The following is a 17,868-nucleotide window of genomic DNA, read 5'->3' as shown; positions in this document are numbered from 1 at the left end:
CTGCCAATCCCACCGCTCCGCTCAGCAGTGTACTTCGTCCGTCTGCCTGTTCTGCTCTCCGCTCTGGCTCTGGTGAATTCTCTCACTCTCCCACATTTCTGACTGTACCCAGTGCTTGTATAAATAAATAAATAAATCTTTAAAAAAATAAAAAAAATTAAATTCTAAGCAAAGTATGGAGGGGAGCCAATGAACAATAGTGGAGGACTATGGGTGTCATGGTGGTTACTGTGATGTGAGGACAAACATTTGAGTAGGTGTGATCCTATTCTTCTGAATCATATACAGTTTGTAAATCAAAAGTAGCTAATTTAATAACTAAATTAAAATAAATTAATAAATGGCTAGACTCTAAATGAAAAAAAATTTGATCAAGTTCCTTCACTACAGGGGATAATAACTGAGATTAAAATATAGATTTACAAGGTAAAATCATTTGCTCTAAATTGATTTTTGACCCAACCAACCAATCTTTTATACATGCTTGGTTTGCACTTACATTTAATTATCTATTTGATAATTCCTTTTATCTAGGAGATCATGATTTTTTTTAATGTAAAAAACCTGGCATTATCCCTTAAATGTAGCTAACAACAAATAGCAGTAATTAAATTGATAAACAGACAAAACAAATTGATATTAGTGATAATAGTGAAACTGGACTTTAAAAGTATCATCTTTTTCACCTCAATTTGAAATAATGTAACAATGATAATTGTTCTTTTTCAGTGGTGTGTATATAAGAGAAAAAGAGAGCAAACAAACCAATTTTCTTATTTTCTCTAAACTTCAATTCTGGAGGAAAAAAATTCTACTACTTATATATGTGTTGTATAAAGTCTTAACTGAATATTCAAGTAGTAGTATAATAAGTTTTGTTGTGAATTTATACTTTAACTATAGTCAAACATCTTTGAGTCTTCAGAGGTTAAAAGGTTTAAAGATGAAGATATTTGGCATGATTCACTTCTAAAAAAATAAGTAGAAAAAAGAAAATGAGGATAACTGCCTATCTTTGACTGGTCAGAGGAAATTGCTCTGACCACTCTGTGACACAGACTGCAAGCTCTGAAACATTAACAATAAGAAAGGCAGCCGAGAAAATTACTAGAGTGGACAGCCACAAAATTTCCAGTCCATTAGACCGCAGCACATCCAGCTAGATTTTAACAGATGTTCTCAGATTCCTGTGAAATATTAAAACGTTCTTTAATTCAATCACAGGATTTCAAGTGAAGAAACAGACCAATTTATTGCACCTTTTTCAGCTAATACCAAAGGTCCATTGAAGGAATAGTGAAAGCACAAGGAACCAGGGCAGCTCAGCTTCTTTGGCCCGAGGCCATTGCTCACTAGCATGCCACTTGGTGTTATTGCAATGCTAATGCCTGCAAGTCAGGCACTCACTGAATATGAATTAATAGAGAAGTAAAATAAATAATTAAATAACAAAAAACAAAAGCACAAGCAGAATCCCTCTTCAGAAAACAAATGTTTGCATGTTCAATGGCATTATGAGTCTCTAAATAAGAAATTCAAATTGATCCATTTAACAGTGCCAGTGAAAAACAGAGCATATGAAATGTACCTGGAGGGTTTTGTAAGTTGTTGATTACCACAAAAATTTGAAAAAACAAAAAGGATCTTCTCCTTCATTGAAATAGCTTACCTTACAATTTTTTTAAGTTAAAAGTGTTAAAAATATTGGTAATAAAGATTTCAAAGTATAAGAATCATGCAAATTAAAATGGGAATGCCTCAATTATTACAAATACTCTGTATTCTAATTTGTATAATTAAAGAAAACATAAAATTAAACATGATTAACTCTACAGTTAAAAAGAGAATATATAACTTCACTTTTTAAAATTTATGAGAATATGTGTTCTGAGTTTTATGATCTGTGAAAAAATTAAAGCCCAATAAATTTACAATTCTTTTGCCTTCAACTTTAGAATAGTCAAAATAATAAAAAAAAAAATAAAAAATTCTATTTTAAAATTTGCAATGACAGAATATGTATTTAAAAAAAAAAAGTGATGAGCAGAAACCTGGCTCATGAAAGGTCCATGCTGGGGGCAGGAATGAGGAAGCCCATGTAGAAAAAAAATCAGACAAACTTTTCCCTGCCCTGTAAACCTTTCTCCGCCCTGCAAACCTTTCCCCACCCTGAAAACCCAGCTTCCCACCCAACCTTTCCTCACCCTATAAAAGGACATCTCTCCCCAACAACAGGCGTACTTCCCCCAATCCAAGTGGGGTCCACGAACCTCGACTGTGGGCGCAATAAAGTTCCTGTCAGTCAGAAACTTGGCCTGGCTCTCCTTCTCTTTATCTCCCCAATCCTTTCAGCCCACAAGGTGGTGGGGGTAGAAGACATTAACATAGCCATTGACATAGCTATGGAAACCAAGATCCTTAGGCACAAACTACACAATTGACTAGTATCCTTAGGGGCGATACCTAGATTACAAAGCATAACATCCAAGCAGGTATCATAAAACTCATGCAAAGGTAAAGATAAGGAGATTGAGCCCATTGTGGAATCCCCAGTCCCTTTCAGATTCTTACAGTTATCCAACTGAAGGCACACAAGGAGTAAGCCCCTCCCAAACAGAAGGAGACTACATCAGTTCAGTGTCTGCCCAGGCTCAGGGCAGCACTCTTTCTGCCCACCTGTGATTATACAGGTGCCTCTTTTCACCAACTCTCTCCCTCTGCAGGGCAGCAGCTTCCTGCCAGCCTGTGACCTGTCATGGCCTGGCCGCCTGCCTGCAACCATGCAGCCCTCTTTTAGCAAACCTGTCCCTTCTGGGGCAACTCTTCCTGCCCGCTTGTGTTTATGCAAGTGTCTTTAACTGTTTTATCCCTTCCTAGCAAACATGCCCTTTAAATATAACTAACATCTCTGTCTTATGGAAAAGCTTGCCTGGGAAACTGGAAGTGTGTTGCTGAAACAGGAGCTCTGGTGAAACTTTTCCCAGAGTGAACCCAAGGGAACTCCTAACCCACAGACTCCAAAAAAGACAACACTTAACCATTCTCCACCATAGTCTATTGAGTTCCCTCCACCTTTCCTCTCAACCCTCACCTTCACCCTCAGGAAGTAGTCTCAATTTTAAAATCAGATTTCTGGGGTTTGTTTTTGGTTTGGTTTTATCTAACCACTTATTGTTCTCTATATTACACATATGAGTGAAACAATCTGTAATTTCTCTTTTTCTTTCTGCCTTATTTTGCTTAACATAATCACCTCCAGTTTCCATCCATGTTGATTCATCTCGTTTTATAGCTAAGTATTCTATTGTACACACACAGAGACATTATATATATATATATAATTATATATATGTGTGTGTGTGTGTGTGTGTGTGTCACTTCTTCTTATTCTACTCATCTGTCGTTGGGCATCTAGATCATTTCTATAATTTGGGTTGTAAATAGTGCTGCAAATAATTTTTAACCCTTTGAATTACTGTTGTTGCATTCATTGGGTAGAAAAAATAAGAGAGAAATTGTTAGATTATATAGTAGATGTTTTTTTAATGTTTGAGAAACCTCCACACTATTTCCCGTAGGGGCTGGACAAATCTAGATGCCTGCCAACATTGTATGTGGGTTCCTATTTCTGCACATCCTTCCAACACTTTTTGTTTATTTTGATATGGGCCATTCTAACAGGTATAACATAGTATCACATTGTGGCTTTGATTTGCATCCCTAATGATGACTGATGAACATTTTTTCATGTGCCTATTGGTCAATAGCTTGTCTTCTTCTTCTTCAGAGAAGTATCTATTTAATTTTTTTGCCCCTTTTTATTGAGTTGTTTGTTTGTTGTTTTTTGTTTTTGTTTTTTGATATGTATGTGCTCGTTGTAAATCTTGGAAATTAGTTCCTTCTTAACGTATGATATGCAACATTTGCTTCCATTTCGTAGGGTGTCTTCTCCTTTTGGCCAATAGAGTGGTAGTTTAAGTGATAGAAGGCATCCTGGGCAGTAATTTAAAAATCACACACTGTTTATTTTATTCCCTTCTCCTACCATAGTGATCTTAGTACCACTGTCAAGATAAAATGGATTGGCCAGTGTCATCTAGTGAGGCTACTATTAAGCATAGCAATTCATCTTGGAAAAATAGTGGGAACAGGCAATAGATTTTTGTCTTACTAAGCCACTGGAATTTGGAAGTATTTTGCTACCTCAGCATAAGTGGCTCTCTACTGATAAAAACAAAATAGGCAGTAACAGAAGAAGATGTTGCTTATACAAATGACTACAATGTGGGTGATATTTTACTAGCCCTGCTGTGAGCAGAAAATGGGAGTAACTGCTATTTAAACATCAAAATAACAGTGATTCAGGAAATAAAGTGACAAAAATGGTAAAAATAATTTCTGATAACATGGAAGACATCATGGATAAAATGACTTTATAGCTCTTCATGGGAAGCTGGAAAACATATTAGTAATGTTTAATGGAAAAATATTAGTAATGTTTAATGGAAAATATATTAGTAATGTGTGTGTTAAAGCTATACCTTGTGAAGAGGAGGTGCCATTTTCCTCATCCCACTCACATGCAATTGCTTTGGAAGACAAGCCCCAGTATGCCATTAGCTGGACATCGTATACAGGGGAGCTACTGGAAACTAGAGGCAAAACTGATCATTGCAGTATTATTCTCACTTGTAATTTATTTTTTGTTTGTTTGTTTAAGATTTATTTATTTTTATACAAGAGCTGGGGTATAGGCTAGAGGTGCAGGAGGGTGAGAGGATTCACCAGAGACAGAGTGGGAAGCAGAACAGGCAGACAACCGAAATACACTGCCAAGGGAAGCAGTGGGAGAGACAGGAGAGGTCTGCTGTGCCATGTGGGACTCTCCCTGGTTGGCCGGGAATTGAACCTGTACTGCAGAGGCTGCGGGCAGCTTCACAGTGCTGTGCTCAACCCGCTGTGCCACCGGGGAGGCCCTCACTTGTAATTTGATTTTGAATTTTGAGTTTTTCCTCTGTGCCAGCTGCCTGAAACCTGCCTAACCTCTTTGTTGTGGTTCCTCATGAAAAGGCACCTTAGATTGTAGCAAACTCTAAGGCCTCTGGGCCCCACTTTGGGCAAAGCCTGTTTGGCTGGGTATTAGTCCATGAAGGGATGGGTAATTTTCAGGGTTTTATTAGAAATATCCTTTTGTCGCTTCTCTTTCTATGCAAATTTTATTAAAAATCTTTCACATTGGGCCTCCCCGGTGGCGCAGCGGTTGAGCGCTGGGTTGAGAAGCTCCCCGCAGCCTCTGCGGTGCCGGTTCGATCCCCGGCTGCTCCCTGGCCACTGGCGGAGGGTCCCACATGGGGCGCAGACCTCTCCTGCCGCCCGCTGCTCCCCTCAGCAGTGTACTTCTGTCCTTCTGCCTGCTCTGCTCCCTGCTCTGGCTCTGGTGAATTCTCTCACCCTCCCGAGCTTCTGACTATACCCAGTGCATGTATAAACAAACAAACAAACAAAACAAATAAACAAAATAAATAATAAATAAAAATACATGCCTCTTTAAAAAAAAAAAAAAAAATCTTTCACATTAAGAGACTGCTTCTTTTATCTTTGTATGCATAGATGACCAAATCCCTTCCAGAGCATGTACTCCTTAACAATTTTGGGTCCCTCAGTATCCCTCAGTAGTTTGCTAAACTGTGATTTGAAAAACATAAGGACATATTAATTATCAGGTTTGTTAAAAGGACTGCAAAGGGATAGAAGTACAAAAACTTGGCAATTTGAAGATGCAGATGCTTCTGTTAACACTTTCCAAAATATAAAATGAAGAAAACCTTGAATACAAAATCATTTAAAACTCGTCATTACATTAACCATGTATTTTTTTTTTTTTAAGATTCATTTATTTATTTATTTATTTATATAAGCACTGGGCACAGTCAGAAGCGTGGGAGGGTGAGAGAATTCACCAGAGCCAGAGCGGGGAGCAGAGCAGGCAGAAGGACCGAGGTACACTGCTGAGGGGAGCAGCAGGTGGCAGGAGAGGTCTGCGCGCCATGCGGGACCCTCGCCGGTGGCCAGAGATCGAGCTGGTGCTGCAAAGGCTGCGGGCAGCTTCGCAACCCAGTGCTCAACTGCTGCGCCACTGGGGAGGCCCACATTAACCATGTATTAAGTATATGCATATCATATTTAAATATCTGTATTCATTAAGAGAACTTATAGTAAATGACTAATAGAGTGATTAACAGTAAATACTTGATTCAAAAGAGCACCTGTACATGTATGTTTATTGCAGCAATATTTACAATAGGTAAAACCTGGAAACCACCCAAATGTCCAAAAATAGATGACTGGGTCAAGAAGATGTGGCATATATACAAAATGGAATATTATTCAGCAATCAAAAAAGATAAACTCATGCCATTTGCAGCAATGTGGACGGAGCTAGAAGGAATTGTGCTCAGTGAAATAAGCCAGAAGGAAAAGAAAATTATTGGATGGTTTCACTTATAACAGGAATATAGGGGAACCAAATAAGACATCAGTGTAAAAAAATAATAACAGTACAAAACACAACAAAGCAAAAACAGACGATTATAAACCAGAGACATCCTGCAGGGGAGTAGGAGGGAGAGGGATCAGAGGGAGGGAGGGAGGAGCACAGGGGACTGTGGTGATGGTGCACGGGTGCCTTGGGGAAGGAAATTCTATGGGGACTCAATCTGAGGGGATGGGGGAAAGCAAATATTGTCTAAAAAAATGAAAAAAATGATAAATGTTAAAATAAATAAAAAAAAAAACCCACAGTAAATCCTTTCCTTCATTGGAGAAAATACTTTAGGGAAGGGAGATCAATCATTTGTCCCGCTCTAGCACTGGGCTCTAGAGTCCTTAGATTAAACCATAATGGGAGGTACAGAAATAGGAAAGCAAAAATACATAAAAGTACAATAAATTAATGAAAATTTCTAATTGTGGATGTTACTTTGGAGCACTATCTGCAGTCAAATAAATAAATATACGTCAACTAAGCTTTAAGGACAGTTAAAATGACCAGTTTGCATTAAAATAGAGGCTAAGAATTTTTGACAATGAAAATTGTCTTGGTGTCCCTGCCATCTACTGACAGGAAATAACATAAGTATTTTTACCTTAGCAAGCTACTAACGTCAAAAGAACAATGTAAATGAAGTATCACCCAGAAAGTGGAAAAGGGATTCTGGAAAATAAGGGAGATGGAAGCTTCTCCTGGGGAACAGAACTAAGGTCTCATCAAGGTCCCCTTTTCTTCATGAAGACACAAAGCATCCGAGATTCTGGATTCTGAACTCAATCTCGTAACTGAATAGGGATTTTGTTTTACTTGGGAACCCCAGGGATATTTGTAGTTTATGTGGCAAGCAGATAAAATTAAGCACTTACTGTCCAGAAGGGAAGACTATGATAAGTCATTAAAAATATGCTAATAAGCTGGTACTGTTTTTTTTCTGAATACTTGTCAGTAATATACTTTCCAGTCTTTTTAAGAGAGCACAGTATTTAGGCTTCCTTTTACCCAATGTAATGCAGGTAGATGTAAATATAACCAAAATGAAAATGTATACATTGTGCAAAATGAAAAATGATGTAAGAATTATATAAAATAAAATATTTTTACATTAAAAATAAGTAAATAAATAATGCTATGCCTATGCAGAAGCTCTAGGAAGAGCATTGAGAGAGTGTCCATCCACACAGTTCTTAGATTGACAGAAGGCTTTTACCAATCTGCAAAGAATAGCAACATGAATAAAAATTATGCCCTTCATTATTGTACATTATTGTTGATTTATTTTAATTTAGCAAACCAAAAAAAATCCTTAATATTTGATAAAGAACAAATTTTCTTATATGTGTGTGTTTATATACATACACATGTGTATCATGATGATTTTGGTGATGATAAAGGAAGAAAAAGTATTACTGAAGGGGGACAGGCTCTGCTTCTGTGTCTAAAAATACAAGCGAGTAACTAATCTGAAATTCCCGTTGTTAGATAAACAGATATAGTCTTAGGAATATAGGTTAGCTTGAAAGAAAATAAGAGCAAGCCTCAAAATGAAACAGAATTTGAAGCTTCAAATGCATAATTTTATGATTGTAGGGAAGTTCTCTTCAAGGAGGGAAAACTTCCAATTTGTGATCCAGGACCTGTCTGCATTTCTACAACTAAGAATACATTCTTGCTTAGCTTTCTTTTTTTCCTGCTTCCTCAATTTATTTTCTCCTGAAAGCATATCCCAGAAGCACTTGAACAAGAATGCCCAGCTCAGGATTTACTCCCAAAGAAAATTGACCTAAGTTAGTTACTGTTTCTTCAAAACAGACAGTTTCATTCAGCAGTATTATTTTTAATTAAAAATCTTTCCAGTCAAACAGGGCAACACATTCTGAGTCAAAGCTCTTTCCATATTTTTCATTTGTCCCCTTGAAAAATAAATTTGTCTCCTTCAAAAGACATCTCCAGATTGCTGTCCTCTTCCTTAGGGAACTAAGAGCAGATATTGGTGTACAATGGTTCAGTACTATGGCAGTGACTGAGTCTCTCTGAGACAGAGTGAGTACTTCAGGGTGCTAACATAATCTACTATCAACTGAATTATATAGAAATATTCTTAAGCTAAGTCTTTCAGTATAGGTAGTACAATGTAGGATTGTGTGTTTGCAATCAGTTTTTGTTGGAAGAAAATTTTCTTAGTTAATATTAGTGGGACATGAAAAAACGAAGGAATATTTAGGACAAAAGAATTAAACTGCTTGTGTTCTCAGATAACATGATAGTTCATGTGAAAAATACAAAAGAATATATAAAAATCTCCTGGAACTAAATGATTAAATGATTATATAAAGATTCATATAAAGAAGTTAGTTGTTTTTTTTTAATCTACCAGAGATAATCAAGTAGAATTTAAATATAAAAAATAGCATTTACATTAACACTACCCAAAATTAAATACAGCATTATAAATCTAGCAAAATATGTATAAGATTCATATGAGAAAAACTATAAAACTTTAATTAAAAAAACAAATATTTATGCAAATTGACAAATATTCCAAATTCATATATAAGAAGACTCAATATTTCTAATGCTAGTTCTTTCCAACTTGGTTTACATATTCAATTTAGTGCCATCCCACTCAAAAATCTTAGCTAGATATTTTGAGGATATTAAAAACTGATTCAAAATTGTTAGGGAGAGGTAAAAGATCAGGGTAGCCCACACAATACTGTATTGAGACCGACTGTGAAATATACTATAAAACTACAGTAATTAAGACATGAACTATTGGTGAAATAGTAGATAAATAGATGAATGTAAGATGATAGAAAACCACACATGATCTATTCCAGTGTCAAATAGTCAATATGCCAAACAACTTTTGACAAAGGAACAAAAAGTTAGTCTTTCAACAAATATCAACAAATGTCACTGGAACAACTGGATATCCACATCCAAAAAAAATAAAAAAATAGAAACTAGACTCAGAGCTTATACCGGGCACAAAATTAACTGCAAATTAATCACAGACCAAAATGAAAAACATAAAACTCCTAAAATATGACATAGGAGAAAATCTAAATCACCTTGAGTTTAGCAATGATTATCAATTTGTATATTATTTAAAATTATTATTTACTTAACTTTATTTTGTGTGCATTTTATTCATTATTAAAGTAGCATTGCATTATAACATATGTTTCAGGTTGGTGATGACTTTGTTTTATTTTTTTTAAATTGAGATAATGATTTACAACATTGTTTGCAATTCAGAGATATGGGTGCCTCACCTTTTGGATGTTGTTATCATACCACACCCACTAGCAAAATGCCCATCGTCCTCCACCATAGTTCTCTGCGTCCTCCTCATCTTTTATCCTCTCTCCTTAGTCCCTCTTTGGTAGTCTCTTTTGTAGTCTTAGTCCCTCTTTTGTAGTCAGATTTCTAGGATTAGTTATTGATTTGACTTTATTTAACACTGTTTAGTTTCTCTACATTCTATATCAAGTGTGACCACCTGGTATTTGTCTCTATAAAAACACAATGTCAAGATGATGAGAAGCTAAGCCATAGATCAAGAGTAAACATTTGAAAGAAAAAAACTTGTTACTTTTCAAAATAGACAATGAGCTTTTAAAATCCAAGAAAGAAATAACCACATTAAAAATTACCAGACCTCAATAACCTCACCAAATGAGTTATGCATATGAAAAATAAACATATGAAAGGGTACTCCACATCATGTATCATCAGAGAAATGTAAATTAGAACAATTATATTACACTGTCATCTACCTTTCAGAATGGTCAAATCAAGAACACTGATGGCACAAAATCTTAGCAAGGGCATAACAGCAAAAGCAAGACTCATTCATTACTAGTGAGAATGCAAACTGGTACAGCCACTTTGTAAAAAAGTTGTTAATTTCTTATAAAACTAAACAGACTCTTACCATATGATTCATTAATCACATTTCTTAGCATTTTTCCAAAGGAATTAAAACTTATATTAATACAAAAACTTACAAATGATATTTATAGCAATGTTAGACATAGTGACAAAACTTGGAATCACAAATATATCCTCCAGTAGGTAAGTGGATAAATGAACTATAGTGTAACTAGAAAAAGGAATACTATGCAACACTAAATATCAAAACATGAGGAACCTTGAGTGCATATTAATAACTGGGAGACACGAATCAGAAAATACTGCATAATGCTTGATTCTTTGCGACATTTCGTAAGAGACAAAATTATGGAGACAATAAAAAGATCAGTCATTGGCAGGGATTGGATGGGGATGAGCGACTTGTTGGAGCAAAGAGGATTTATACAGCAGTGAAAACACTCTGTATGATACTATAAATGGGCACATATACATGTAGATGTACAATATAAATTGCTTTAAGAAATGAAGTCTACTAAAAACAGAGAATACATACAAAAAAGAGGATCAAACTTCCTGGGTTATTGTAAAGTTCAGATTTAGAGAAATGTTAATGATGAGGTTTGAGTAGTGCAGGGTCCTTGGGTTCACTCTGGGAAAGGTTTCCCTAGAGCTTCCCTTTCAGTGGCACACGGAGAGTTTCTCCCTGAGACAGAGCCGGTCGTTACATTTAAAAAGTAGGTTTATTAGGAAAAGGGTTAGAAAAGTAAAGTACACTTGCATAGACACAAGTGGGCAGGAAGAGCTGCCCCTCTATGGGGGCAGCATTAGGTTTTATGGGCTCCTTTTGGTAGGAAGGGGCTCATCTTTGTGAGTTGTCAGTTGGTTGCTAATTTTGGATAACTGTAGAATTTGAAAGGGACCTGGAGATTCTACAAAGGGCTCAATCTCCATATCTACAGACTGCACCTAGGAATACTAGTGTCCATCTGCACCTCGCATACCCCGTGCCTCAGGATACTAGTTTCTGCAACTGTGTCAGTGGTTATGCTAATCTCTTCTGCCCCCACCTCCTTGTGTGAGGCAGGTTTCTGTTCTTGTGGCGCCACCTTTAGTTTTTTTTTTTTTTTTTCTGTTCCTTTCCTCCATCATTCGGATATCTTTCATGCTTTATTAGGGAATAAATCATGTTGGTCACATAGGTGTGGGCAACTCTACTAATTATAGTCTTCTTTATGGAAATAGACTCTTAAGCAGGAAATTCAGCAGATGGAAGTGAGGTGGAAATCAATAGTGACATAAGTAGCTCTGTAGGTTTTACATAAACCCTGCTATCCTACTATATGTGGTAAAACAATAATCAGGGAGGCTTAGAGTTTATTCTGGAATCCAGAGGAACAACTCACCACATCCTTCTAGTTATTTAACAGAACAAGCCTAATGATAAATGTTCTTTCATCAACTAATGCCATATATGACATGATGTTGATCAGCATATTATTTTAATAATGATTTTTAGCTATAATAATAAACTTGAACACTTACTGATTGCTTGTTCCAAGAATATCCTGAAGGTTAGCACATATTCCCAATGGGAAATCCAAATGACTAAAAATACAAAACAAATAAAAATCACTGATCATTCATAAAAGAACTGATATTATCAAATATTATTTCATTGTTTAGGAATGCATGTTTGCAGTAATTTTTACTTTTTACTTAATCATCTGGACAACATTTAAAGTAAGCATTTATTCACTTTATTTCTTTGTTTGCAGAGATTCAAATTATCAGAGATAATTATTTCTTTAGTGTAAATAATTCAACAAGGCATTTGTTTATCAAATAAAAATTTGTACTTGTGCTATTTTTAAGCAGTGGTTGAAAATATTCAATTTTTAGTAAAAGAGAATGTTTGATAGAATACCAAGATAAAAAAAAAACAATATAAGTTTGGCAATATTCACAATTCATTTAGAAGTCATTCAAATGACTTGCTGTAAAAATTATTGAGTTAGAAATACCACAACAGACTGTTCTTGCCAGACTAAAACTATTCACTCTTTTTTTTTATATTTTTTACATTATTGTTCATTTTGAAACAATATTTGCTTTCCCCCACCCCCTCAGGTGTAGTCCCCATAGAGTTTCCTTCCCCAATGCACCTGTGCACCGTCACCTCAGTCCCCTGTGCTCCTCCCTCCCTCCCTCTGATCCCTCTCTCTCCTCCTCTCCTGCAATATGTCTCTAATTTATAATTGTCCATTTTTGCTTTGTTGTGTTTTGTACTGTTATTTTTTTACACTGATGTCTTATTTGGTTCCCCTATATTCCTGCTATAAGTGAAACCATCTGATATTTTTCTTTTTCCGTCTAGCTTAGTTCACTGAGCATAATTCCTTCTAGTTCCATCCACATAGCTGCGAATGGCATGAGTATTATCTTTTTTGATTGCTGAATAATATTCCATTGTGTATACATCTTCTTGACCCAGTCATCTATTTTTGGGCATTTGGGTTGTTTTCAGGTTTTACCTATTGTAAATAGTGCTGCAATAAACATAGGTGTACAGGTGTTCTTTTGAATCACTGTTTTTGTGACCTTTGGGTAGATCCCTAGGAGTGGAATTGCCAGGTCATATGGTAGCTTCATTTTTAGTAGACTGAGGAACCTCCAGACAGCTTTCCATAGTGGTTGGACCAGTTTGCACTCCCACCACCAATGTAGGAGAGTTCCTTTGTCACCACATCCTCGCCAACATTTGTTTTTGCTTGGTTTGGTTTTTTTTTTTTTTTTTTTTTTTTTTGATATGTGCCATTCTTACTGGTGCAAGGTGGTATCTTAATGTGGTTTTGATTTGCATTTCCCTGATGATAAGGAATCTTGAACATTTTTTCATATTCCTGTTGTCCATTTGCATTTCGTCTTTGGAGAAATGTCTTTTAAGTTCTTTTGCCCATTTCTTGACTGAATTGTTTAGTTTGTTTTTGTTGAGCCTAGTGAGTTCTTTGTAGATCTTTGTGATCAGTCCCTTATCAGTTGACTGGAGTGCAAAGATTTTTTCCCAATCTTTGGGGGGGGGTCTCTCTGTTTGGGTTAATGTTTCTTTTGCTGTGCAGAAGCTTTTCAGTTTGATGTAATCCTGGGTGTTTATCTTTTCTTTGACTTTCTTTGCTTTGGGTGATGAATCTTTATTTATTTATTTATTTATTTATTTATTTTTATTTATACAACAGCCAGGGTACAGGCCAGATACGCAGGAGGGTGAGAGGATTCACGAGAGACAGAGCGGGGAAAAGAACAGGCAGACTGATGAAATACACTGCTGAGGGGAGCAGCAGGCAAGACAGGAGAGGTATGCTGCGCCATGTGGGACCCTCACCGGTCGGAATCAAAATGGCACTGCAGAGGCTGCAGACAGCTTCACAGTGCTGCACTCAACAATCTGCACCACCAGTGTGGGCCCTATTTTATTTTGTATTTTACACCTGGTAGATTTTTTTTTTATGCATTTTTTCTGTTTCTCAAAGAAACTGGGAATGGGAAAGTTACAATATCTGAAGATAAATGAAACTACCACATTCTGATTGTGGTGAAGTAGTGGATATTCACACAGACCAATGCAACAGAATAGAGACCCCAGAAATAAAACCACACTTATATGGACAACTGATCTTTGACAAAGGAGCAAAGAATATGCAATGGAATATGGACAATTTGTTCAATAAACGGTGCTGGGAAAACTGGACCACCACATGCAAAAAAATGAAACTAGACCACTACCTTTCACCATGCATAAAAATCAACTCAAAATGGATAAAAGAACTGGACATAAGACCTGAAACCATAAAATATATAGAAGAAAATATAGGTAAAACACTACAAGATATACATCGCAATGACATCTTTAAAGATTCATCACCCAGGGCCTCCCTGGTGGCGTAGGTGGTTCAGCACACAGCTGTGAATCTGTCCACAGCCTCAGCAGTGCCAGTTTGATCCCCATCAGTATCGGAGCAACCCACATGGCTAGCAGACCTCTCCTGTCTCACCCACTGCTCCCCTCTTAATTCAACTTGGAGAGTTCACTTCAGTTATTTTGAATACATGAAACAGTCTATTAATCAAGAAGAAAAATTAGTTTTCAAATAGCATTATGATTTTAGTAATTTTGCAATCATATTTTATAAAAAGTATAATAATATTATTTTACTATTATTGGAATAAAACATTCTATAACTAGAAAAATAAAACCCTTGGTTACTGCATGGATTAGTTTTATAAAATATAAGACTTATTAAGTCATTTTAAAAAAAAATGTTTCAGGGACTGTCATCGTATTTTTTTAAAGATTTATTTTATTTAATTTTTATGCATACAAGAGCTGGGTGTATCTCAGAGGTGGGGGGTGGGGAGGGTGAGAAGATTCACCAGAGACAGAGTGGGAAGCAGAACAGGCAGATCTACTGAAATACACTGCTTACAGGAGCAGTGGGCAAGACAGCAGAAGTCCTCTGCACTATGTGGGTAAGCTCCCTGGCCCGGAATTGAACTTGTGCTGCAGTGGCTGCAGCTAGCTTCACAGTACTGAGACTTAACCCCTTGCACCACCAGGGAGGCCCTGTTATTATATTTTCAAAAGTGCATTACGGGGAAGTTTAAGGACTCAAAGTACACACACACACACACACACACACACACACACACACAGAGGCAGGCAGGCAGGCTTCTGGGATAGCTTTATAGACTGCAAACTTTTTGAGTTCCAATCCATTTGCAAATACTTTGTGAGGACAATGTTAGTACAAAAACATCAAATTATAACTTGGAGACTTGGGTCTTGTTTCTTGCTCTACTAGTTACCACATCTGTCACCTTGGACACACCATTACCCTCTGAATATCCTTTTATAGCAAGGAGATGACTATTCTTACATACATGCACAGAGGTAATTTTGAAAGAGCTTGGAGATGGTCTATAGTATAAAAAACATGAAAGAATATTTTAGCAAGTATGAAATGAAACAGAAGTATCCCCAATAGTTGCTTGACTACCCCTTGCTTTGCTGTGATTCTCTCACATCCAGAGCCCACAAAAACAGGCATTTAAGTTTTACGAAAGCCTCATGGCAGCCGCAAAGCAATCACCCGTGTGGAGACGCAGAGGGTCCCCACGGCTTGTTCTGGGTTTCCTTACTCACTGAAAGGGAAGCTTTCACGATGCCCGAAGTCTTTGATATCCTCAAATTCCTCACATCAAAAACCCACTTTCCTAGGTGGCACCACCCCAAAAGACTCCCCAAAAGAACAGTCCTACAGAAAACAAAAGGGATGGTGTCAGAGAGAACCTGGGAGAAGCTTCTGTTGGCAGCTTCTGCTACTATTGCTATTGGAAACCCTGCTCGTGCCAGTGTCCTGGCCAGGGAACTTGCCTGAAGTTGGCTGCTGCCACCAAAGCCACTCTTGCTGGCGCAGGCCTTGCTGCTTCTGGAACCCTCACTAACCAGTTCCCAGAGGCCCCTGAGTCCAGGACTCCCAGCAGGTAACTGAACTCAGAACAATCACCAGCCTCTCCTCCTATGTTAAAGTGCCAGCCATCGCTGGGGCAGCAGAGAATCTCCTCCGCCTCGCGGACTCCCGCATCCCCTGCAGCCCCGGCCTGCAGCCTGCAGGTCGCTTCCTCCGGAAGTTCCGGCAGCAGGTAGCTCCGCGCAGGCGCAGCACCTCTCCTGTGAGCACCTGGCGCAGGTGGTGCGCGAGCTGTTCTTCCAGGGGCTCCTGAAAAGCAAGAATAGCCTTCTGTGGAAAAGGCTGTGACAAGGAGGAATTTCGGGGTGAATGGGTGAATACATCGCTCCAACGCGCAAATGTCCTGCCCTTCCTCGGAGGTCGCAGCCAGGTTTGAAGGCCCCAGGGCACTGCGAAGACTCTGCAGATGGCACGGCTGGGCCACAGCAAGGGTGAGAAAAAACATTAAGTGGTCTTAAGCATTCTCCCCAAGAGTTTTGAACAGAAAATGGAAATAAGGTCAATGCAATATGTTTCAAGACAAAAAGAGAAAGCAGCTTCTTTGTTTGCTAAGGTGAAGTGGAACTTCTCCATGAAAACGCTGCTGTCTTTTCGCATTTTGGGAGTGTTTTGGGAGCATGTCCCGTCGATGGGAATCGTAAAAGCAGAGCACTAGACATGCAGTCCAAAACCTTTGCTCTGCAGAGAGAAACTGGAAGTCGGGCTTCTCTCTTGGTTGTGTGTGCTATGTGGGGTTGGGGTTTATGGAATGAGGGTGTTGCAGCCAACTGTGACTATACATTCCATTAATCTGTGGCAGGAGAGAAGTTAAGGAGCGTGTTTTTCTTTTTCTTTCTTTTTTTTTTTTTTTTTTTTTTTTCTGTTTGTTTTAATCCAGGAGCGTTTTTGTTACCGGCAAGTACCTCCCTCTCCTGTTTATATAATTCACCAATCCTGACTTTTAGCTCCAAGGTTTTAGATGTGGGATTTTTAAAAATATTCTGGCCAATCAAAATACCTCTGATAAGCATGTATCATGCTTATATCCACTCATACCTTCTAGCATACACTGAATTTGAAAGGTAGAATCAACTCTAAAGGCTGTATAAATGAAAAATTGTGCATACTGAGCACTTTTTCCTGGAACTATGATTACTTTTATGTTATTCTCCGTCAATGGAAACAATAAAACTCCCTAGAATTTCACAATTTAGCTGTTGGGCAATCTGTTATTCACAGATCAAATTATTTTATATTGTTTGCATTTTTTAAAAGATTTATTTATGCATACAAGAACTGGGGTGCAGGCCAGAGGTTTGGGGAAGGTGAGAGGAGTCACCAGACACAGAGTGGGGAACACAACAGGTGGATTGACTGAAATAAGCAGTGGGGAAGACAGGAGAGATCTATTGGGCTAGGTAGGTAGCTCCCTGGTGACTGGGGATGGAACTTATGCTGCAGAGGTTGCTGATAGCTTCCAAGTGCTGTGCTTAACCCCTTTTGCCACCAGGGAAACCCTCACATTATTTTAGTCCTCTCTGTTTTGTCATTATATCTATGGATAAAATATCAAAATGAAAATTAAGTAAGCTTTGATACACAAAATATTGTAAGTCCTTAGCTATAAAATAGAAACACATGCTAATTAACGAGGTAGTAAGCCACCTGCAAGTGATGTTTGAACCTAAATACCACATTGAACCCCATAAGTTAAATGTTGCACATTTTTTCATATATTTTCCAATTTCAAAATGCTTTTAATCATGAATTATATTAGAAAGTCCTGTTTTTAGATTCCACATGGGACCAGAGTGATGAAGGAATAAGAACAACTGTTATTTTATTTTTTTTCCAAACTACTTACATATTTTTAAATTGAAATAAGAGAAGTTTAGCATGTATCGAATCTAAACTATGCTGTATAGAACATATATAGAT

The 17,868-nt window shown here is 37.4% G+C and overlaps 1 protein-coding gene across 1 annotated transcript in view; it reads right to left on the bottom strand.

Annotated features, from left to right (window-relative positions):
* LOC129146944 (uncharacterized) overlaps positions 1–17,868 on the bottom strand; it is an 87,920-nt gene that overhangs the window by 45,839 nt on the left and 24,213 nt on the right. The window contains exons 2-3 of the mRNA XM_054701675.1: positions 15,855–16,366; positions 11,969–12,031 (exon numbers count right to left, since the gene is read on the bottom strand). Of these exons, the coding sequence (XP_054557650.1) occupies positions 11,969–12,031; positions 15,855–16,366 (575 nt within the window). The remainder of the gene's footprint in view (positions 1–11,968; positions 12,032–15,854; positions 16,367–17,868) is intronic.

This window comes from Talpa occidentalis, unplaced genomic scaffold, assembly GCF_014898055.3.
Source record: "Talpa occidentalis isolate TD23 unplaced genomic scaffold, MPIMG_talOcc4v2.1 talOcc4.5, whole genome shotgun sequence".
NCBI lineage: Eukaryota > Metazoa > Chordata > Mammalia > Eulipotyphla > Talpidae > Talpa > Talpa occidentalis.
Note: the sequence above shows the minus strand (reverse complement) of the source record. Positions and strands in the feature narration are given on the sequence as shown.